The sequence below is a fragment of the Mangifera indica genome, chromosome 5, assembly GCF_011075055.1.
Source record: "Mangifera indica cultivar Alphonso chromosome 5, CATAS_Mindica_2.1, whole genome shotgun sequence".
In the NCBI taxonomy this organism is placed as follows: domain Eukaryota; kingdom Viridiplantae; phylum Streptophyta; class Magnoliopsida; order Sapindales; family Anacardiaceae; genus Mangifera; species Mangifera indica.
In genome coordinates this window covers 9173873-9198195 of record NC_058141.1, presented here as the reverse complement: position 1 = coordinate 9198195, position 24323 = coordinate 9173873, and the positions used below count along the sequence as shown (strand labels likewise).

The 24323-nt window shown below is 33.4% G+C and overlaps 3 protein-coding genes across 4 annotated transcripts; 2 read left to right on the top strand and 1 right to left on the bottom strand.

Annotated features, from left to right (window-relative positions):
• Positions 1-3441: 3441 nt before the first annotated feature.
• On the top strand, positions 3442-9585 carry LOC123216297 (copper methylamine oxidase-like). Of its 2 annotated transcripts, XM_044636712.1 has the most exons (12): positions 3445-3930; positions 4296-4405; positions 4495-4800; positions 5163-5275; positions 5380-5710; positions 5829-6044; positions 6147-6383; positions 6662-6847; positions 7603-7743; positions 8446-8714; positions 9061-9142; positions 9272-9585. In XM_044636712.1, exons 1-12 carry the CDS (start codon positions 3714-3716, stop codon positions 9395-9397), a joined length of 2334 nt encoding a protein of 777 aa, XP_044492647.1. In that variant the 5' UTR covers positions 3445-3713; the 3' UTR covers positions 9398-9585. The 2 variants fall into 2 exon arrangements, with proteins under 2 accessions (XP_044492648.1, XP_044492647.1); XM_044636713.1 differs by lacking the exon at positions 7603-7743 and having other exon boundaries at positions 3442-3930.
• Positions 9586-12221: 2636 nt separating this feature from the next.
• Positions 12222-14422, top strand: LOC123216296. The gene has a single exon (XM_044636711.1). It carries the CDS (start codon positions 12409-12411, stop codon positions 14239-14241), a length of 1833 nt encoding a protein of 610 aa, XP_044492646.1. The 5' UTR covers positions 12222-12408; the 3' UTR covers positions 14242-14422.
• An 8654-nt stretch (positions 14423-23076) lies between these two features.
• Positions 23077-23829, bottom strand: LOC123216295 (cyclin-dependent protein kinase inhibitor SMR6-like). Its single transcript, XM_044636710.1, has one exon. The coding sequence runs from the start codon at positions 23555-23557 to the stop codon at positions 23231-23233; it is 327 nt and encodes a 108-aa protein (XP_044492645.1). The 5' UTR covers positions 23558-23829; the 3' UTR covers positions 23077-23230.
• Between the last annotated feature and the right edge of the window lie 494 nt (positions 23830-24323).

The window sequence follows — 24323 nt, the reverse complement described above, 5'->3', positions numbered from 1 at the left end:
ACTGATTAATTATAAATTAACTATGAATTTATTCATTACCAATATGATAGAGAACCTAAAAGGATTAATAGTCATGATTAAAAGGTTATTGATTTATTACATATAGAGTTAATCACACCCAAATACCGTGATTTCAAACTCCATTAATGAGTGATATGGATCCAGTCATATTATGATGGATGTCACACTCATTATTGGACTTAAGTGTAAGAAATTAAATCATTTAAGGGTCAAACAATACTGATTCAAAGTGAATGGGCTAAAATGAAATATTATGAATTTGACCTAGGTTGACTAGTGTTAAATGTTCAATATAAATTAAACACTTTTATTATTTTTGTAACGAGTGGTGCCACCCTAATTCCACTAGAGAGATTTTTCACTCAACTCCTATAACATTTTCGTTCACCAATTTTGACAATCTAGCAATTGTCTTAGCCTCTCAACACCTTTGTTGATGTGCTGACTTGATAGTTACCTGTATGTAGACAAATAGAGCTCTTACTATATTGCAGGGAATTGTGGTAGTAAAAGAAACAAATTTAGGATAAAATCTAGTAAGGTGGAGCCTCCAAATGTAGGTTTTAGTTGTTAAACCATTGATTTTGTATGCATAACATCCCTAATGATGTAAACAATGAATTTGCGATCTACAATCCAATATTTAATTATATTCCGTTATTGTAAAATTGTATGTTATAGATCACAAAACTTTTTCAAAATGTCAAAGGTAAAAGAGTGACAACTAGTTAAAAAGACGTAATTTTGGTCTTCAATATCAATGTTACAAACCAAAAATGTTTCAAAATGCTTGCCTGGACAAAATTTGAGCCCCTAACAAAGGAGCCTCAAATATTATAACCTAACCAAGCACTCGATATCAATTTTTACCCTAAAAAAAAAAAAAAAGAGAGATTGATTTTTAAGTCTCATGTGACAGATTCTATATATCGCACATAATATTTCAATTTGTAATGATGGCTAAATATGGAAATTTCTGATATTTATGGTGTCTATCTTAATTTAATTTAGGGTGGTTATAATTAAATTATAAGATATTTATATTTAGCATTTTATAATTAGTTGTATCAAACTGATTGTCAAAATTAGATAAAATTTTAGGGGTGATATAATAAATTAAAAAAAGTAATACATTTAAATGTAATATACCAATTACAGTTCTTGTATCTATGTTTAAGTTTAATTTATTAACAGTGTTAGATTTTAGGTGAGAAAATGTAATTTATGACATCAAAGGGGTGGCAAAGTGTTCTTAAGCCAAATGTTGGGTGGGACTGTTAACTTATTTTAGAGGTGTGAGATAACGACTCTGGTGAGTATAAAATTCAAAAAAAGGCAAAAGACTTATTCCCACCTAAGCTTTAGTCCCCTGCAAACTTTTGTCCATCAAGTTTGGAAAATCTAAATACCCACCTATTAACTATTAAAATTAAACGAATCCATTAAATCTAAAGATATAATTGTTATTTAACCAATAATATTAAAAAATAAAATTTTTTCTTATTTTCTCCTAGTTTAAAAAACTAAAAATTTTTACCACCCAAAAAGATTTGAAAAGTTACCTTTGCCCCCTAAGGTTTATTTTTCTTTCCTTTGGCCAGCTTATCCATCTTTGATCGTCATCTTTAGCCCACTCTCTCTCCCTCCCGATGCTCTCTCTCCTGAAAGATTGATTGTCTTCATCATAATAAGATGAGATTCATCTTTTTAGATTTGACACTCTCTCTAGCATGAATTGAATCGAAGCTCCTGTTGAATTGGTTCAGAAATGAATTGTACAATGGAAACTTTGTCCTAAGCTAATCTGATGAAATTGAGACAAAGGCTTTGATTCAATGAATCAAAGCTTCATCTTCCATTTGACAATTCATCATCCATCAATTTTTTTTGTCATTGGATCTTAATTTTTTTCTCCATGTTTTGTCTGTCTTATCTTTGTTTTTGTGAGCCATCAATTCGCAGTTGGAGTCTGATTGTTGAAGAAGCAAGTAAAAAAATGCAAACCCTAAAGGGAAAACATAAGTTTTTTAAAACTTTGAATAGAAAAAAAAATGTTTATTTTTTAAATTAAAGAGAAAAATGAGATAAAAATTTATTTTTTAATATTTTAGTTAAATAATAATTATACTCTTATATTAAGTGAATTTTATTATCTTTAATAATTGATGAGTGGATATTTGAGCTTTTAAAATTTAACAAGTGAAAGTTTGATAATAGAGTAAACCTTGGGTGGGAATAAGTCTTCTGGCCAAACTCTACAATTGTGGTGTAAGTGAACTGGTGAAGATGCTGCTTGGGTAGGCAACTACTGTAGCACCAGTTAAACTACAGTTAATTTGGGATGGAGTTGCTAGCCTACTTTGTAATAATAAATAATTTATATTCTAAGATGATTTAAAATAAATATAAATAATATTAAATTATGTTATATAACAACACATCAATTGTATAATTGATAAGAGAATCATTGTCGTAGGCAACGTCATTTATATATTCAGTATAAGGCCAAAAGACTTGGTCCCACTCAAGGTATAGTAATAATTTAAAGTTTGACATTTTAATTTTTAAAAATTTAAAAATTTACTTATAATTAAATTTTTATTAGGGTAGAGATAAAATTACTATTTATTAAAAAATTTTAAAAATTAATATTTTATCATATTTTTTTCTCAAATATAGAAATCTTATAATTTTTTCCTCTATATAAAGTTTGAAAACTAACAAATACTCTTTAAGGTTTGTTCGTCTTCTCTTCAGCACCTATTTGTCGTCTCCAACCATCAGTCATCCTCCCTTCTATCTTATCTCTCCCTCTGATCACTCTCTCTTCCTTCTCCGATTGCTTTCAACTAAGACAAATAGTCTTTGTCTCTTAGATAAATATGACCAATCTTTGTTTGAGAGACAAAGACAATAGCTAAAGATGGCAGAGAAGGAAGGGAAAGTGACACGAATGAGAGATAAGACTGAAGGGAGGACGACAATGACCAGAGACGGCAAATTTGTGTTAATAAGAAAAAGAACAAATCTTAGAAGTATTTGTCAGTTTTTAAACTTTAAGTTAAAAAAATTATAATCTATTTAAATATAGAGAAAAATATATAATAAAATTTTTAATTTTTAATATATAATGATTTTATTCTTAATTTTAATTAAAATTTTTAATAAAAAATTATTTTTAAATAAATATTTAAATTTTTAAAAATTAAAAATTAAAAATTAAAAATTAGTGATTTCACTATCCTTGCGGTGGTGATAAGTTCTTTGGGCCTTCATATCAGAACACCATATACGACGACTAAATAAATAAGTGGTACGCACAAAAATAGCGATCATTTGTATGACGTCTCTGACAAGCGGATGGTCATATCACTCGACATTGCCTTACCAGCTACTCCTTGTTTGTCTTTTACCACTTCCCATTCGATGACCATTTTCTCTGTCCTCTACTTTATATGGACTACTAAAATTACTTCATTTTCGTTATCCCTTGCACGCCAAGCCCATTTATCTTCGTTCCCTTTTTATGTGAAGCCAGCCCCAATCTTGTTTGTGAAAAGAAAGAAGAAGAAAGTTTGTGTAAGTTTGGTGGAAGTGAAAGGTTAGGACACAGAGAATTTGCTCTGTATGTCAGTGGAATACTACAGTGCTAAATACTGCGGTGGATACGGTGAACTTGCTAATCCTTTACAATGGCCACAACTCAGGAAAAGACGACGCCTCATAGTTTCATTGATACCACCACAAGCATCGACCATAAATCTACTGAAATCGTTCATGATTGGAAAGTTTCAGGATCCGATCCATTAAGGGATCGGGTCCGAGAACGAGAGTCTCTGGCGACCATGATTCGACCTGTTGAATCTCTCCCTGATCCTCCTCCGACTAACACTAATTCCTCAACCAAAGGTTTAATAATGAATTTTTTTTCTTAAGGTTTCTTTTTTTCATCTTTATTTTTTTAATTCTTGATAATGATTTTCTTTAAAGTTATAGATGTTGATTGTTTGGTTTTTGAGAAAATGAAAAGCTATACGTGTTTGAGATAACTGTTGTCGGGAAAGTCAACGTTTGGGCCCCAATGATTCTTACCGTCTGGCTGTTTGATTATTATTTTTTGACACTTTCATTTCTCTACAGCCAAACAGGACTTTTTTTGATTTCTTATCTTTCTCTGTTTTTTGTTTTTTTATCAGTTGCTGACTGAAGGAGACTGATATCATTTATGTCTATTACAACATAAAAGTGTACGTTTTCTTGATTTTATTGCATAGGTATTTTAACCATGGTGAGAGCTCAAACCAGCCATCCTTTGGATCCCTTATCCGCTGCCGAGATCTCTGTGGCAGTTGCAACTGTTAGGGCTGCTGGACCAACCCCTGAGGTGAATTCTACTAGTTATGATTTTTAGCTAGGATTATTGTTTACATCATTATTTGTCTAGTTATTAAGTGAAAAGGGCAATCCATTCAGGTGAGAGATAGCATGCGTTTTGTGGAAGTGGTTCTCATGGAGCCAGATAAACATGTTGTTGCATTGGCAGATGCATACTTCTTCCCCCCTTTCCAGCCATCATTACTTCCCAGAACAAAAGGTGGGCCTGTGATTCCTACTAAACTTCCTCCAAGGCGTGCAAGACTTGTTGTTTACAACAAAAGCTCAAACGAGACAAGCATATGGATCGTTGAGCTATCACAAGTTCATGCTACCACTAGAGGCGGGCACCATAGGGGCAAGGCCGTTTCATCAAAAGTTGTTCCAAATGTCCAACCTCCAATGGTACATAATACTCCGCCTTCATTATGCTTATGTTACTTTTGGCTCTGTTGGAGTATATTGTTAGTCTTTGAAGTTTACTTGATTATTTTCACTTTGGAATTTATGCTTGGGTTCTTGTCTGAAATAAGTAACATTTACTTGCCGGGCAAAAGATGTTTTATGTGCTTTTTACATAAATGTGAGTTGTAAATGAATAAGTTAAAATAAGTTTAGACACAAAACAAATGTGCCTTTCCTATTAAATGCTTTTGATAGGTTTTTAGTTGGAGAGATGTTCACTTGATTAATGATCTATTACTGTTTACTGTAATTTTTTAGTGATGTGTCCTGGTGAACTTCTAATGTAATCTTTTGAATTATAGGATGCTGAGGAATATGCTGAATGTGAAGCCGTTGTCAAGGGCTTTCCTCCATTTCGGGAGGCAATGAAGAGGAGGGGTATTGAGGACATGGATCTTGTTATGGTGGATCCCTGGTTTGTTACTGTGTTGAGAATCTCTCACATTGATGTTCTGTAAGAATGTGCTTTCAGTGCTTGTTTTACACTCTTAATTTTGTGTGCAATCTCTTTTCTTGCAGGTGTGCAGGATATCACAGTGAAGCCGATGCTCCTAGTCGCAGACTTGCTAAACCACTCATTTTCTGCAGAACTGAGAGTGACTGTCCCATGGAAAATGGTTATGCTCGTCCAGTTGATGGAATTCATGTACTTGTTGATATGCAAAATATGGTGGTAATTGAGTTTGAAGACCGTAAACTTGTTCCTCTACCACCAGCTGATCCATTAAGAAACTATACTGCTGGTGAAACACGTGGAGGTGTTGATCGAAGTGATGTGAAACCCCTTCAGATTATTCAGCCTGAAGGTCCAAGCTTTCGTGTTAATGGACATTATGTTGAATGGCAGAAGGTGCTTTCTTATTTGTAAAACTACACTGCTGATTCACTGAAGTTCAATTCAACTTTATAGCTTCTAGATATTTTTGCCACTTTTTTTATTTAAATTAAGACGTAAGTTTGGTTGGCAGTGGAACTTTCGTATTGGTTTTACTCCTAGGGAGGGTTTAGTGATCCATTCTGTCGCATATGTGGACGGTAGTCGAGGTCGGAGGCCCGTTGCCCACAGATTAAGTTTTGTTGAGATGGTGGTCCCTTATGGAGATCCAAATGATCCACATTACAGAAAAAATGCATTTGATGCAGGGGAAGATGGGCTGGGTAGAAATGCACATTCTCTTAAGAAGGTTAAGTATCTCTTCTGTTGCTTTTCATTTTTGAATGAATTATTTACTTACTGCATTATTTGTGTAAAAATTTCTCTACCTGTTATATTGTTGTTTCTTCAGGGGTGCGATTGTTTGGGTTACATCAAGTACTTTGATGCACACTTTACAAATTTCACTGGAGGTGTTGAAACAATTGAAAATTGTGTATGTTTGCATGAAGAGGACCATGGTATCTTATGGAAGCATCAAGACTGGAGAACAGGTTTAGCAGAAGTTCGCAGGTCTAGAAGGCTAACAGTGTCATTTATATGTACTGTGGCAAACTATGAGTATGGGTTTTTCTGGCATTTTTATCAGGCAAGTGAGTTTCTGCCTTTATTTTATCTAGCTTCTTATGTTTTTTTAGGTATTTTTTTCCTAACTTAGATGTACCAAACCCACTGAGTGCAGTCATGAGGCTCAGCTGAATCCCATGTCTTCATGAAGTATCAGGAACAATTTTGCTTCTTTTAAACAGCAGATTGTTTCAAGTATTAGTATTCCAGTGCTCAATTTTTTAGTCTCTCAACATAGACTACTGCTATTTCTTTAAGTTGTGCCACTTAAATGCAAATGATGTAATACTTGTGTTGTAGGATGGGAAAGTTGAAGCTGAGGTTAAACTTACTGGAATTCTCAGCTTAGGGGCACTTCAACCTGGGGAAGTAAGGAAATATGGCACAACTATTGCACCCGGGTTATATGCCCCTGTTCATCAACATTTTTTTGTGGCCCGCATGGATATGGCAGTTGATTGTAAGCCTGGGGAAGCATTTAATCAGGTAAGTTTATGTAAATACTGGGGATATTTTCTCTGTCACACAGCTCCTTTGTTATACATGTATCAGTTTAGGTAACACATCCTATAAATATCTATTTATCATAATAGTGAGCTTTTAGGTCATCAATTGGCTTGATAGACCCATATTAGTTGTGTAGAGTTCTAGGATCAGGAGCTCATTGCATATTTCTTCATTTCATGAGACTGTGTTGGGTTCATTTCTATGAGTGCCAATTTAATTCATATCAAAAGTTTGCAGGGAAACTTGCATTTGTGGTATTGTGGTTCTTTAAGTATTTAATGTTACTCTAGCAATACTAAGGCTACAGTGGTTTCCCAAGTTACTTGGGTGACCTAATATTTATCCAGTGACCTTCATTAAAGAGGTTGCTTTTGCATGATTTGGTTGAGGAGGAAACCAACTTCGATGTTATGGGGTGAGCTAAAGCTGAATTCCTTGGGCCTTAAGAGTTAAGGAATACCATCTATATTGACCTATTGTTCACATCTATTCCTTGGTCTGCGGAAAGGGCTGCATATTCTCTGACAGAACATGAGTATAGGGATATATTATGTGATGATGTTAGTTTACTTACAAGTATTTTATCCAATTAATATATCTTAATCCTCAAATGCATTTTATGGTATCACACTCATCTTTAGCTTTATATAACCGTTTCTTCAACTAGAAAGGAAGGACCATTGCCATATGTGTAGTTATGCTACTAAGATCTGTATGCTCTCTTGTTGGTATAGGTTGTTGAGGTGAATGTTAAAGTTGAAGAAGCAGGAAAGAATAATGTTCATAATAATGCATTCTACGCCGAAGAGGAACTACTAAGATCAGAATTGCAAGCTATGCGTGATTGTAATCCTTTAACTGCTCGCCACTGGATTGTAGGATATCTTACCCATGTACATGTAGTTCGTATTTTTAATAATTACTATGAAAAACAGTGGTGTCTAGTACAAGGATAATTATGATTTTCTGAGCAGTGAAAACTCCTGTAGTTATTGGATTAGATGATGGCCTGCTGTGGATGCGATTTCGATTTGTTTCCAATAATGTAGCCATCCAAATCATAGCTCGCATAAATAAAATGCATTTATAAGATTTCTACATTTGCAATCTCATGGGAATTTGAAGAAATATTTCTGAGTGTTAATCATGAGAAACAATAAATGCTTCTATATTAATATGATTAAAAATTTCTTGTATAGTTCATTATAGTTTAGCATTATAATTCAAAAATTAGACGGTATATGCCATTGTTTGTGCTTCCATCTGTAAATTCAGCCTTTTTTCCAAATGTCTTTGTATCAATGGTTGAGAGTTAAATATGTCTTCCATGTGTTCTCCATCATTTTTTGACTGCTAGTAATAATTTATTAGTCGATTACTGATGTTGGTATGTTTTAGTGTTATTAACATTTGCACTGTGCCTTGCTTGAAAATATGATGGGTTCCCTATCATCTTTCTTTACTTTTTCTTGAAAAAAGAACTGCTCAGTTTTGAATTTATTGCAATGATAGTTTTCTATAGAGTCTAATAAACAGTTAACTGATTGTTTAGCTGATGATTTACATCTACTTTTCAGATAAGAAACACAAGAAATGTCAACCGAACTGGGCAGTTAACTGGATATAAACTAGTACCTGGTTCAAACTGTTTACCATTAGCTGGTTCTGAGGCCAAATTTCTGAGAAGAGCAGCTTTCTTGAAGCATAATCTTTGGGTCACTCCTTATGCACATGATGAAATGTATCCTGGGGGAGAGTTTCCTAATCAAAATCCACGAGTTGGGGAAGGATTGGCTACTTGGGTTAAGCAAAATCGATCACTGGAAGAAACTGATATAGTTCTATGGTTAGTTTACCTTCTCTTTTTCCAAGAACTATAATTAACATGTTTGTGTCTATGCCTGTATGCCAAGAATTATTTTCATTTGCATAGAAAAATTAAAAAAAGAATCTGATACATACTAGTGTTTTTTTTTTTTTTAATTACTAATAATTCATTAATGAACTATAAGAAACTAGCTCGAAAAACAAGCTTCGTCTGATCAAATTTTCATCATTTGAATTTGCAAGTATATGATTTAGTAGGGATTATAAACAATATTTGCTCGTAAACAGGTCTGTCCATTTTGTTAATTAATATTGTGAATATAATCTTAGTACTGTGTTTTCTGATCATTACTAGTACTGTACAGGTATGTATTTGGAGTGACTCACATTCCTCGACTGGAGGACTGGCCTGTAATGCCAGTGGATCGCATTGGTTTTATGCTCATGGTATTCTCATCCTAGCAGAGAACTTTTTTTTTCAAAATTGTTTTTTTATGCTCCATGAGTCACATATTTGAACATTGTTGCTAGTAATATGTGATATTATTGAGTAAAATGTCTTTGCTCGCAATGCAGCCACATGGGTTCTTCAATTGCTCACCTGCAGTAGATGTTCCTCCCAGTGCTAGCGATTTGGATATCAAAGACAGCAATGGAATAAGTGAGAAGCCTATCCAGAATGCTCTGCTCGCCAAGCTCTGACTGGATAATTCTTAAGTGGGGTTATGATCATATGCCCCTTTTTTGAGTGTGTGTGTGTGTGTGTGTGTGTGGGTTTTGGTGTTTTGTTAAATAATTTGAGTCCAATCCAACGAGTTCAGTCGTTGGTTATAGAAGTAGTAATTGGTGGCAATTCTTTGAATAAAAGTAAAGACGTGTTTTCAACTGGAGTTTATCTTAAATATATTTTAAAGATGATCATGTTGTCTTGTCTCCCTCAATCGAAGTTACTTGGATAGTGTAGGTCTAAGAAAGAAAGAAAAGATTATTTCAACATTAAAGTAATAGTAATTACAAGGTAGTGGCGTTTGGATTGATTGTATTCAATCTTTTGTTGCTAATGCTATTTGATTTGGTCTCTTAGATTATATGAGATTTTGATATTAATATAGTGGTAATTTGATATATAATTTTATTTTTGTTAAATTTAGAAAAATAATAAAATAATGTATATAAAATAATTTTTCCATATTTATAGATGACATGTATGAAAGTATAAGAACGGTTTTGGTACGCCCGGATGGAGAATAATTTTTTAACCATACATGAATCTCTATGTAATATTTATTTATGGTAACAAGAAGCTACCACCAATTTTAAGGGTATGTTTAATTTGAAAAATATTTTATTATTAAAATTAAAAAATTATTTTTTAGATAAATTATTGAATATAAATTATTATTATATTTGATAAAATTAATATATATAAATAATTATTATGTTTTATTAAAGTTAATAAAAAAATTATTATATTTTTTTATTTAAATATTTATAATATAATTATTTTAAAATATTTTTATGCCTAAAAATTAATAAATAATAATAAATTATAATAAAATTAAAATTATTTTTATAATTTTTTAATAATTAAAATATTATTAATAATATAATATTATATCAATTAATTAAAATAATATCAATAATAAAAAAATAAAGAATAAATTTAAATAATAGAAGATAAAGAGTCAGTATAATTCTCATCAACCCTCAAGCAAACGCTTTAGGGAAATTATAAAAAATAGGTAAAAGTAAGTGGGTTTAAACGAAATTGTCCAAAAAATTTAGATTAAAGTAAAAATGCCCAATTTTTGTGAAATATCGAAACTGCCCATATATAAACCTAGCAAATTTCCCTTGTTCCCATTGTGAAATCACTGTTCAAAAACAGGGGAAAATTATAAATTTTCCCCTGTCCCACTATCATCGCACTGTTGGCTGGATTTTCGTGGTTTTTGACAACCGAAAATGGCACAACACGTTAGAATATTTTCCGTCATCTTGTTTGAATCAAGTTATTGTTCATATTATTGAGATTTGAGTGAGATTTTACGGTTTAGGGTTTAGGGTTTCGATTTTGAACAATACTTCAAATGTTTTGATTCTTGGTAGTTTTCGTTGAATTGGTTGAGGGGTTTTGTGTTATAGCCTATGTATATTTGATTTGTGTTGAAATTGGAGACCGAAATGACGAATTTTTGGTTGAAAATTCGTTTCGAAGCTATCGGCAGTCGACAGTGGGAACAATGTTTCCCACTGTCGACAATGGGTTAGGGGGCTTAATAGTATTTTCAAAATATTATGGAGCTGTGTGAGAGTCTTCAGTCCACTGTGGGCTTTTTTGAAATTTGCCACGTGACAGTGGGTTGTTGCTGTGTATACGGTGGGTTGGGGGGAAATTAACTTTTTTAAAACTATAGGGTTTATATGAGACAGACTTTGAACGACCATAACTTTTGATCCGGGAGGAGTTACGGAGCCTGTAATATATCAACGCGAAGCTCATTTCGAGCTCTATAACAATAACCAGCTTTGCTGGTTGCACCGAATCTGGAGGCCAAAATAAAACTGTTTCAATGTGTATTATGCAATTTTTTTATTTTATCAAATTTAGGATTTTCGGTTTTTATGATTTTGAGTTTGTTTGTGACCGGGCTAGACTTTTTTGATATATAATTTTCAAATTTGATATTTGTAATTATAATGTGCTTTTTTAGACACGTTTTACGATATAATTATGAAATTTTTAATCGATTTTTCGGTTTTCTTGTTCATAAGCTATTTGAACGTGTAGTTTTCAAAATTCAAATATGGGTTTTTAGATTTTCGAGTAATTTTTTTATTATTGACATTCTAAGGTATTTTAATATATCTATTTATTCATAACATGTTATTTTCAATATAGTTTTCATGAATTGATTTTTTCAATTCGAATTCAGAAATATGAATTTCTTCTTTTCAAACGAACCTGTAGTAATTGATATTAAATAAAAATAAAAGTGAAAGTAAGTATTTAAGTGATATAAGAAATATATATAATGAGAATGAGAGTGAGAGAGTTTATATAAATAAGATGAGGGGAGGGGTAATTTTGATATTTTAGAAAAAACTATGGGTATTTTTACTTAAAAATAATAAATTTAAGTATTTTTACTTAAAAATAATGAATTTGGATATTTTTACCTAATAAGAGATATTTTGACTATTTTTTATAATGTTCCTAAATTGAAATAATAGAAGATAAAGAGTCAGTATAATTCTCATCAACCCTCGAGCAAAGGCCTCCTTAATCTGATCCAGACAATTTTGCATTAATTAGAAGATTCTTAACCTACGCTCTTTCTTAGCAGGTGCACGTCACTTTCTCTTCCTTTAGTCATCAAGTCTACATGAAGACCACAACGTAACCAAGTCCAACGGTACGCAAGCGGAAGTAATTGACCCCTACCGTCACTTTAACGCTTTGTACCGCACGCTCCACGCGCGTTTAAATTCTTAAAATAAACAAAAGGGCAATTTCCCAGAAATAACAATTTCCCAGAAGGAAAGAACAAACACACAAACATGTCAGCAAGAATGAACAGCAATAACACAATTCCATAAAAAACCGTGCCCCTGCCTTTGCCCGCAATTTGACCCGCCGTAGCCGCAGAGGCACACTAACTGAAAATAAAAAATCGGAGATATTGGACACATTGAGTGGCCGAAACTATCATATGGCTTCCTTAGTAGAAGAGAAGAAAATTCAGGAAGAGTTATCGGCAATTATAATTTGGGCGGAGCGAGTTCGTTTAGCGGTTGATGAGGCGGAGTCCTTCAAAGCCGACTGTCAAGAAGTAGGTAGGCACGTGGATTGGCTCTTACAAATGCTCCGGACCGTGGTCCGGTTCGCCAGCTCATCTCAGGCACTCTATGACCGACCGATTCGCCGCGTAATTGCCGACGTGTCGAGACACATAGAGCGTGCCCTAATTCTGGTCCGGAAGTGCAAGCGTCGGAGCGTTCTACGACGTGTCGTCGCAATTGTAACCGCCGCTGACTTTCGCAAGCTCTTAATCCTGCTAGAAGCCTCAGTCGGCGACATGAGATGGCTTTTGAGTATCTTTGACACTGAAAACGGCGGCGCTTCGGGCGGTATAGTTCTTACTTTGCCACCTATAGCTAGTAATGACCCGATTTTATCTTGGGTTTGGTCTTATATTGCTGCTATACATATGGGCCAATTAAGTGATCGTATTGAAGCCGCTAATGAATTGGCTTCGCTGGCTGAAGATAACGATCGTAACAAGAAAATTATTGTTGAAGAGGGCGGAGTCCCTCCTTTACTTACACTTTTAAAAGAAACAGCGTCGTGGGAGGCGCAAATAGCGTCTGCCACGGCGCTTTATAATTTAGCAAACGATCAAGAAAGAGTTAGGGTCATAGTGAATGAGCTTGGGGTTCCACTAATAGTGAATGTTTTAAATGAGTCTTTGATGAAAGTTCAGATTCAGGTGGCTAGTTTGGTGGCCAGAATGGCGGAGTATGATAATGTGGCGCAGGATGATTTTGCAAGGGAGAATGTTATTAGGCCACTTGTGACGAATTTATCTCTCGAAACATTTGTTGATGATCAAAGCACTAATTTGGGTAAGCAGAGTTTTCATTCAATTGTGCAGATCAATAAAGAATTGGCGAAGAACACAATGGTCGGTTCGAAGAGTTCTCGTCTTTACACGGATTTGTATAGTGAAGCTAGTAGTAGTAGATCAGGGCAGAGTAGGAAAGAGAGGGAGAATGAGAAACCGGAGGTGAAAATTAAGTTGAAAATCGCTTGCGCTGAGGCCTTGTGGATGCTTGCAAAGGGGAGTGTGTCAAATAGTAGGAGAATAACGGAAACAAAAGGGTTGCTCTGTTTGGCAAAATTGGTTGAAAAGGAACATGGTGAATTGCAGTACAATTGTTTGATGACAATAATGGAGATAGCTGCTGCTGCTGAACGAAATGCTGATCTTAGACGCTCTGCTTTTAAGACTAACTCTCCTGCTGCTAAAGCTGTTGTGGATCAGCTCTTTAGGGTGATAAAAGATTTAGACCCAACATTGCAAATTCCTGCTATTAGATCAATTGGTTCATTGGCCCGGACTTTTCCAGCTAGAGAAACCAGAGTACTTGGTCCTTTAGTGGATCAACTCAGTAATAAGAATCCAGAAGTGGCAACTGAAGCGGCTATTGCATTGCAGAAGTTTGCAAGTCCTGAGAATTTTCTCTGTGTGGAGCATTCAAAAGCAATTATTGAGTTCAATGGTGTTCCACCTTTGATGAAACTTCTAAGGGGTAATGATCGGACACAGTTGCATGGATTGGTTCTGCTCTGTTACCTTGCTTTGCATGCTGGCAATAGTGAGGCTTTGGAACAAGCTAGGCTGTTGTCCACCCTCGAAGGGGCTGACCGTACGGTGGTTGCACAACATCCTGATTTAAAAGATCTGGTGGCAAAGGCGATAAACCACCTAAATCTGTATCATCCTGGAGTTCATTCTCAGAGACTGGCATATGGGCCTTTATAATTCAAAATTTTTCATTTTCGTAAATAATTGTGTTGATACATGGAAATAGGGCTACAGAAACACATTGTTGGCTCAGCGAGTTATAAATACTAGTTTTTCAAAGTAAAAGGGTTCTGTGGCAAAGAAGTGATACGGTCGTTTAACGTGAATTCAAATGAATTAAAACATTTTCAGAGCTCAAGTTTAGTGGATTTCTGGTTTATATGAATAGATTTTATTTCTTCTAATTTACTCTCTGTATACAGTTGAGTATATAGATTCTTTGCAATAATATAATGATGTTAAATTAAAAAAAATAATATTTAATTATATAATGACATATAATTTATATATTTAATTATATATTTAAAATTATGTATATATAATGTCGCTCAAAAGTGGATAGAGAGATACAAAAATAACCCATAACTATAAGGTTATACCCCTATATTCATCGTATTAGTCTCAGAAGAAAGTACCCTCATTTATAAAATTAATTTTCATTCTTTTTTTCTTTTTTTCTTTTTCATTCCCAAAAATTCACCTCAATCTCTTAATCTACACCTTAAGCCCAAAATCAACGATTTAGTCATTCTTCTACATTATTGTTCTTTTCCATATTGGGTGTACTCATGGTTCTCCAATATTGTATTTGCAATTGATATCGAAAGATTTGAAATTACTTTTCTTTCTGCAAAATAGGGGAAAAGGTCTGTTGTAATTATTTCTTATCTACATTATACAAATTCAATGATAAATGTCTATCTCAATCAACACGAATTTTATAGGTTTAAGTGTTCTTTAAATAAAGTTGGGGTTTTACAATTTTGGTTAAATTTGATGGATATGAATGTTGTCTTGTGGTTGATATATGAATGTGATTCGAATCGAAAAGAGTAAGAATATATTCACATAACATTGAATTGATTTTAAAACCAATTAAACAACAATTTTTTTAAAATGTTGATTGGATTTTGATACTATGTGTATGTTACCCATTTCACCTATGCATAGCAGAGTTTATTGAAATTTTGGGTGGTGCCTTGAAATTGTCAATTTGTGTAATGGAGTTTCTTGTTATTTTCACTAGACTTAAGTAGGGTTATTAAAATTTACCATGTGTTATACGGGGCTTCCTATAATTCTCCCCATGTGGGTTTATTAAAATTTCACCATACACAAGGGGGTTTGTTGAAATTTTATTATGCATAATGACAGTTTCACATAATTGTCACCATGAATGAGAAAGGTTATCGGATAATCACAATATGTGATAAGGGATTTACGATAATTTTCAGCTTCCATAAGGGGGTTATTGAAATTTTTCTATGCAAAACGGGGGTTTCTTAATTTTCATTATCTGTAAAAGAGGTTTTTATAATTTTTACTTTGCGTCAGATGGGTTATTGGAATTCACTATGCTAATGGTGTTTATTCTAATTTTCACCACGCATATATAGGTTATTAAAATTTTACTATCCATAATGAGAGCTTTACTGTAATTTTTACCATATGTATGGAGGTTCATTAAAATTTTACTAAATCCACAAAGGAGAAGGGGATCATGTCACTTTTGCCTATTTGGGGTTTACTTAATTTTCACCGTGCATAAGGGGGTTATTATAATTTCACTATACGTAAAGGGGGATTTTTGATGATTTTCACTGTATAATAAGGTTTCCAATAATTTTCATTATGCATAAGTGGGTTATTGAAATTTTACTGTGAACAGTAGGGGTACATTGTACTTTTAATGCCGGGTTATCGAAATATAACTATGCATAATGTAATTCTCATCATGTGCAAGGGTTATTGAATTTTCACTATGCATAATGAAAAGGCCAAAGGACTTATTCCCACCCAAAATATGTCGTTATCTCAAGTTTCCTCTCCGTTAACTTTGAAAATCTTATTTACTCACTCATGGACGGTTAAAATTAACAGAATACTAACCTTTAAAATTTTATCTGTTTTTCTCTCATAATCCCTAAAAACTAATCATTTTCTCCCAGACTAAGTTTTAAAAAATAGCATTCCCCCTTTAAGGTTTATTTTCAATCCTCGACATCAAATTAGGAGCCATTGCCGTCGACAAAGCTTCTTTAACTCATCACCATGCTCCGATGGCCTCTCTCCCTTCTTTTGGAACATCGATCGAAGTAAATATGACCTGGAAAGACAAAGAGGATGAAGCTCTTCGTCTTCTCAGATAAAGATGAAGACCTCGTCTTCGTCTGGGAAGACGATGGTCTTCCCAGACGTCTTCTTCTTGGAAGACGAAGAGTTTCATCTCCTGACAAAGCTCTTCATTTTTTTAGGTTAGATCTGCTTCAGCCGACGTTCCAGAGAAGGGAAGAGAGGTCACTGGAGCATAATGATGCATCGAGGAAGCTTCGTCACCAGCAATGGTTCCAGATTTGGTACTGGGGATTGAAAACTAAACCTTAAGGGGGGAATACTATTTTTTAAAACTTGGTTTAGGGGAGAATTGTTAGGTTTTAGGGCTTATGGGGGAAAACAAAATAAAATTTTAATTTATTTTTAATATTACAAATAAAATAACGATTTTACCTTTAAAACCGTTAATTTTAACTGTTCATAGATAGATAAATGAGATTTTCAAAGTTAATGAGAGAAAACTTGAGATAACAACATACTTTGGGTGGGAAATAGTCATTTGGCCTAATGAAAAGTTATATAATTTTAACCATGCATAATGGAGGTTATTGAAATATCAGTGTGTAATGGGTTTACTATAATTTTTCGCCTTGCATAAGAAAGGTTATTATAATTTTACTATGCATAATAGCGGTTGTTGGAATTTTACCATGTGTAAGAGCGGTTATTAAAATTTTACTATGCTAATAGAGGATTTCCTATAATTTTCACCGTGCATTGATGAAGGGTTATTAAAATTTCACTGCACATAATGAAGGCTTACAAAATTTTACTCCATGTGACGGGGTTTCTTATCGTTTCTACTATGCGTAATTGTGGTTTCCTACAATTGTTACTGTGAATAGTATGAGTTATTGAATTCATTATACATAACCAGGGATGATTGAAATTTTATTATGCGAATGGAGGTTTCCTATAATTTTCCACTTCATGTATAATCTAAAGTTTACTCAAAATTTTCATTATTTGGTCAACATTTTGAATTAATTTTTGGATATATGTTTGATTTTGCTCAAATTTTAGGGATATTAACAAAAAATTTTGGCTTTTTAGAGTGCAACGCTAGTTAAAAAGCAAAGACAAAGGGTTTGATGGACCCACATGAGAAGTTATTTGCTTCTTATAATTAAGGATGACAATGGGGAGGGGATCTCAATCGTTGTCTCTATCTCTATCCCTGTAGGGGATATCAATCTATGTCTCTATTATGGAGATAATAAGGATTCTTCATTCTCTCCCCATGAAAAAAAATCATCTTTTTATCTCCGCGGAAAAAAATTTTCTTCCCATACTTACAGGAAAAAATCTCATTCTCATACCCTTTAAATACAATATAAATTATTAAATAACAAAATTAAGTAAAATTAAAACCAACCCACTATTTCAAATGTCACAAATATTATATATTAACCACTTTAATATGTACAATAAAAACCTAAATAAATTTAAAAAACATAAATAATCTAAAATCACAAAAATATGTTAGTATTTTAAGTAAATATATTAATAAAAATGAACGGGGATAGGGATGGTGATAGGGATGGGGGAGAGGCGAGGCGAGGCGAGGACGAGGTGGGTAGAGAGGAAACACATATATTCATGTCCCCGATTGCGGGAATTTTTTTCATCCCCGTTTCTGTCCTCTTTCCCTTTTCTATTGAAGAATACCCTCTTTGTTAGAGTCAAGACCTCTAAATTCAAACCGAAATTATCATCTCTACGTATAGTTTTAGATGCCAAGTCACAATGAAAGGCTACAAGGACAAGTTTAATGACAATAAAAAGGAAGCTATTCTATGAGACATGTTTTAGGGTCTTTCTCAATTTGGAGGAGTTAGGAGGCCAAAAGATTTATTCCCACCCAAGGTTTAGTTCATTCTCAAACTCACACCCGTGGGATTTCAAAAACCCAAATATCCATCCATCATCAAATATTTATTAAAATTTTCTGTTATATATAAGGATAAAACCATCATTTTAACATTAATATTAAATAATATATATTTTATCTTATTTTCCCCTCCCTCATATTTTGAAAACTAACAACTTCACCCTGACTAAACTTTTTCAGTTTTGAAAAGTGACTATTCCCCCCACCTAGCTTTTTGTTCTCCCCTCTTCGGTCATTGCTTTATCTCAAATGACCTCCTCTTCTCTCCTTGATAGTTAGTCAACTCTCCCTCACCATCGATAAATGAAGAAATGTCGACAAGCAGACGAAGATGAAGCCTTCATATCCTAACAGAGAGACGAAATGTCAACAGACGAAGAGATGAAGTGGAAGTCAACATTTCTTTATTGGTCGATAACGAGGAAGAGCCAACTAACGGTTAGGAAGGGATAAAGAGGTCACTAGAGACAAAGCAGTGGTCGAAGAGGGGAGTTAAAAAACCTAGGTGGGGGAAAATAATTACTTTTTAAAACTAGAAATGTTTAATAGGGTTGAAGTTATTATTTTTTGAAATATGGGAGAAAATAAGATAAAATAATATATTTTTTAATATTAATGTTAAAATAATGGTTTTACCCTTGTATGTAATAGAAAATTATAATAGATATTTGATGATAGGTGGGTATTTGAGTTTTGGAAACTCCGCAGATATGAGTTTAGAAACGAACTAAACCTTAGGTGAGAATAAGTCTTTTGGCCAAGCCGAGATATGTTCAAGAGAGGGTCTCTAGCTTTAATAGGGGTGGCTTTATTGTTTTATGGGTTTCAAGACAATTGAATCAAACATGGCAATTCAAACAAAAAATAAAATGCCCTTTTTTAATCACTAAATATCAATAATGGAATAGGTTGTGATTTCGGAGTTTGTAACAAGGTGAATGCATCAGTTTGGGTAGAGATGTGCACAGTCTAGTTTATCCATATCAGGAAAGTTTTCAAACCAAACATAACAAAATCTTAAATCAAATCAAATCATTTTGTATTTCAAACCAAGCTAAATCAAACTAAAAAATTATGGTATAATCTCGTTTGTTTTACAGTTTGGGCTTATAAAAATATAATACAGTATTATCAATGAAGAATGTGTTATCAATTATATTATCAATATTTTATATTTATATATATATAATTGCTTAATTTTTAATTATCTTCAGTGTTAATACTAGTTCAAGTTCAACGCATTAGGAGTTACAAATATGTATTATTAGTTGTGTGAATAAGCAAAGTGGAGTGTTCATATCATGTATGTGATGAGAAAATTTTAAATTTTGATTAACAATGACATAGTTTTATATTCAATTTTGATTAATATGTTATTGTTAATTAGAAAATGACATAATTTCTTTGATAACAAGTACCATATTTTATATTTTGTTATCATGCTTGATGCCTTTGTTTCAAATTTTTTAAATTTTAATCAATTCTTCTATTTTTTAATATATAAATTTGTTACATTGAAAGTTATTTAAACTATTGAAATATGGAGCTGTCATTATGTTTTACATACATTTTAATTTTTTTCTTTCCCTCTTTTTCTAAATTTAGTATCTATTTGGCATAACTTATGATTGTTAAATTATGATTATTGATTTTGTATTATACCGTACAATATTTTAAATATTTTTTTAAAAAATATTGTGTACTATTATATATGTTTTCAATATAATTTATATGTTTTTATATAAAGACTTCTAGCATATAAATAAATAAGAAAATATATTAATATATTGTTATAGAACCTTTTATACCTTTAATACAATCCAGATTATACAAAACATGCAAAATATGTTTCATTTGGGGGAAAAAAAAAAAACCCATATATGTATGTATTTAAAAAATGATTCGGATTTGGTTGAATTTGAAAATGGTTCAAATCACAACTTTTTTCTAACTCAAATGAAGCTGTAAATTTTAAATTGTTCGATCCAGTTTTATAATTTAAACCAGTTATACATACCCTTAGTTTTGAGTGTTGCTGCAATTGGTTTTGGTTTAAGGGTTGCCTTTCGGCACTGTGATGGGTTTGGAAGGCTGCGTTTTGATCAGGCGAGGTAAACCACAATTCTTAAAGAAGGGTAAGGATGAAAAATAATTTATTATAACTACGGGGTTCTGCTTTCTCAAACTCTTAAAATGAGCAAAAATGTATACAGAATGAAGTTGATGATTTTTATGCATCAGATTTAGGGAAGTGTTAACAATGTCTAAAGAAGAAGAAGAAAAGGAAAAACGTTCACTCTATCCTTCGACATAATAATTTTTATTAACAAAAGTAAATAATGGATAAATTAATAAATTTTTTAAACTTAAATATAAAAAATCACCGTGGAAAATAATTATTATGGGCAATCGGCTTTAAACAAATAATAAATATGCAACTTTGGAGTGTATTGTCATTGGTCAATAATTAAAACTTATTTCGAAAAATTCCAGATACAATTAACGAGCATAAGAAATCAGGAACAAAATTTTGTATAAAAAAAAATAAGACTACTGGGCTGCATAGGGCATTAATGAAAATTTTGGGCTAAGATTGGCAATCAAAGTTAAGAGATTTATAGCCCAAAGGCTCAACTCAAAGGTGAAATGGGCCTCATAAAAATGACAATTAACAAGGGGAAATTTTTTTTTCAGGAGGGTTTGGGACTTGAACAATCTAATACACTATTTTTCATTATCAACTTTCACCCTAATTTTGGGCATTTTTATGTCTTATAGCACATAACCCTTAAGGGTAAAGGAACGACCAACCCTTTTTAGGCTCAAATTTGCATCATCCACCCTTTACACATCACAATATATGACCTTGTCAACGGTCCCCAAAACCTGTGCCCATAATCCCTAAAACCTAACATAAATTGGTTAGCTAAATTTCCATCTATGGTGCATATTTTGATTATTCAATAATAGTTTTACCAAAATTAGTAGTTGCGAAGTAGATTCTTGACAGATGTAAAATTAATGGTGTCTCTAGCTATTATAACTTTTTTATTTTTGTGGAAAAATAAAAAAGTGGGGGTCAGTCAAAGTTGGCAGTGGTTCAAACTTGAAACATTAGTGAAAATGCAGGTCAAGTGGAAGCCCACAAGAGATATCTGCTCTGGCTCATCACATCACCATGAGCTCAACCCCACAACCTTAACTAATGTCTTTGTTCCTTGAGGTACTCTTCCAATTCTCCCTCCCCCACAAATTGACAAATCACCTTGTTTCTTATCAAAATATGACAAGACAACTGACTTCCTCTATAAATCAAATCAAATTTATTCTTGCATCAGTCAGTCATAGCCCCCATGCCCAAACGGCATTCCTATCTATCAGTTTTATCTCGTTTAAGACGATCACTTGCCTGCTTTATCAATCAAATTCCTCAGCACAAGGCTCAGCTTTGTTTTCGTTTACAATTGTACACACTGCTGAAATGACAGGAATAACTGGGTTTGGCCTCAACTCCATGAATCTGTTTCAGTAAAAGAAAGTAATTGAATTCTTCGTACTGTTTTTTTCACTGATTTCATAAACATCACGAGATGTTTCTGTTTGTGTTAAATAAAATTGCCTGCATTTGGTGAAGATATGAATCTCATTAAGTGTAGAGTAGTTCTTTCATGAACTAACACGACATCCATTTGGAACTTGATTTATTCCTTGGCATGTTCTACCATAATTGATGAATAAAATCCATTATTCCCATGTCTCCTTCAACAACAAAAACCAAAAAAAAGCTTAGAAAAATAAAGAATATGCATAAAATGCGCCTTAATTGTTAAACATACACTGTCCCTTGCATGTGGTTTCCAATAATATAGCACTTAACAATATAATAAAGTAAAATATAGTGAGTAATTTAATCTAACTCATCCAAACTGCCCACTATATGCCAATGGCCAAGTAAGATTTTAAGGTTTTTATTATACGTGTTGAAATATGATTGCCTCAGTGAAGGCTCCAATCCCTAGAAAGCTTTGTTTAATATTGTACAAAATAAACCCCAGATTAGGTGAACTTCACGCTGTCTCACTTTTTCACTAATGGAGTTGCCTTGATCATGCACATTCTCACCCATAAAACTAATGGGGTCTTTTCACCTTTTTGTCTAACATTCCATATAAAATAAAACACTTTAGAGATGTAAGTGGTTTTGTCAATTATTAGCGTTCAAAGCTAGCTTCAAACTTCAAAGAGTGTGTGTTAAAATAAGGTTCATTCAAAATCACATAGGATTCTAATCCACCAAGAGCCACATGCTGTTTGTCTTTTATTTCTTGAGTTATCAGAAAAGCATTTGGCCGGAGAACCTTCCCTTAAATCGAAGGGTCATATGTGCTTGGTGTGGGACACTGAGACTAAAACTCTTCAAGTCTAAAGATGGGCATTGGCTTAAGGTTTTGTGGGGTTAATTTTATTTTTGTCAATGAAGTACCAACGAGAGCATCCATGCAGCATCTTCTTGCAATTCAATAGGATTTACCTTTACTTTATGTTTGACATCTTTTGGGTTGTTGGCTAGATGTTGACTTGCATGTGTCATTCCTACTCCCACGCTTGAACTTAAACAGCACACACAAAAACACAGGAAAGAGGAAGATGATGAAGACGAAAGAAAATCAATCCAGATCCTCAACATAACTAAATACAAAGTGCATGCAGAGATAATACATTATATATGTCATTTTTCAAGGAGACTTTCTCTGAAAAATAGAGAAAATAACTTGAACAATTCACAATAAAGCAGCTAAAGTTGAATTTTATTTATCTATGAATTAACCCTGTACATAAACGCCTAGCTAGCCACTGCAAAAGCTCTAAAACAAAGGAGAAAAACACAGGTTGGAGCAGACAGAAAGAAGAAGAAGCATTCTAAGTCATATAGCAGGAAGTTCAATTGGCCCTTTCAACATGGCGTTTAAAAACAGTTTCCAAATCTGGAGGAGTAAAGAACTCCCTAACACCACTATAATTACACTTCAAAGTAGACTTTCTCTTCCTCGGAGCAGGTGGACACGGCAACTTCGCCGGTATTCTCGCTTCGTGACTTGTAGGAGTCGTCGAACACCCATCATCATCACCATTATTACCCTGTTCTTTCTCTACATACCTCGTGTGTATCGGCTTCAGAGGAGCCCGTAAAGAAATCCCAGCAATAAGCCAACTTTTGCCTTCCGCTTCTATCCCGCCATCAACTTGTGGATTCCCAGATAACCCCATATCTTGTAAGGCACTGAAACTCAAATTCAAGATTATATCATAAGAGGGAATAAGAATAAAGAAGAAAGAAGAAAGATGGGTGCTTTCTATGTAGGGATTGGTAGAGAATCAAAAGAAACCAGAAGGAAAGTGTAGCTGTGTTGGGGGGTCAATAAAAAGATTCGAAGGAAAGAAATGAAGAAAAAAAAAAGAGATTTTTTTTATATGGGAATTGCTGGCTCAGTGAAAGTCCTTTTATGAAGCTAAGCAAAGAGAGTCATGTAAAACGCTTTAAATGCAAGGTTGAAGAGTAATGTTCAATCTTTTTGAAAACTATTTTGAGTTGATACATATTTACGAAATTAACCATCTATCATATTTTAATACAAAAATGAGGGGGTATCTTGTAATATGATTATATATAAGGGGGAACTTGGCTATAAACCCTTCTTTCAATGTTTCAAACTTTCAATGCTTAGAGGAGAGAGAAAAAGGGAACCCGAGGAAACTCGTGACATAAGATGATAGTATAATTAATAAGATAAACCACTTAAGAGATGGTTGCCCGTGAGAAATACTGACCGCGGGCAGCATAAGGATTGACTTGGATTTTCTTAGGGTTTGGTGGGGCCATGGAATCATCAACGATCATCGTGATTTATTCCGTCCCTTTCCTTTTTCTGACATCATGAACCGTTGATTTTTATTCCCCTCACTCATGTTCCACTTGATTGGCGATAGAGACGTGGCGTTTGCGATTATACGCCTCACTCACCCCACCACCTAT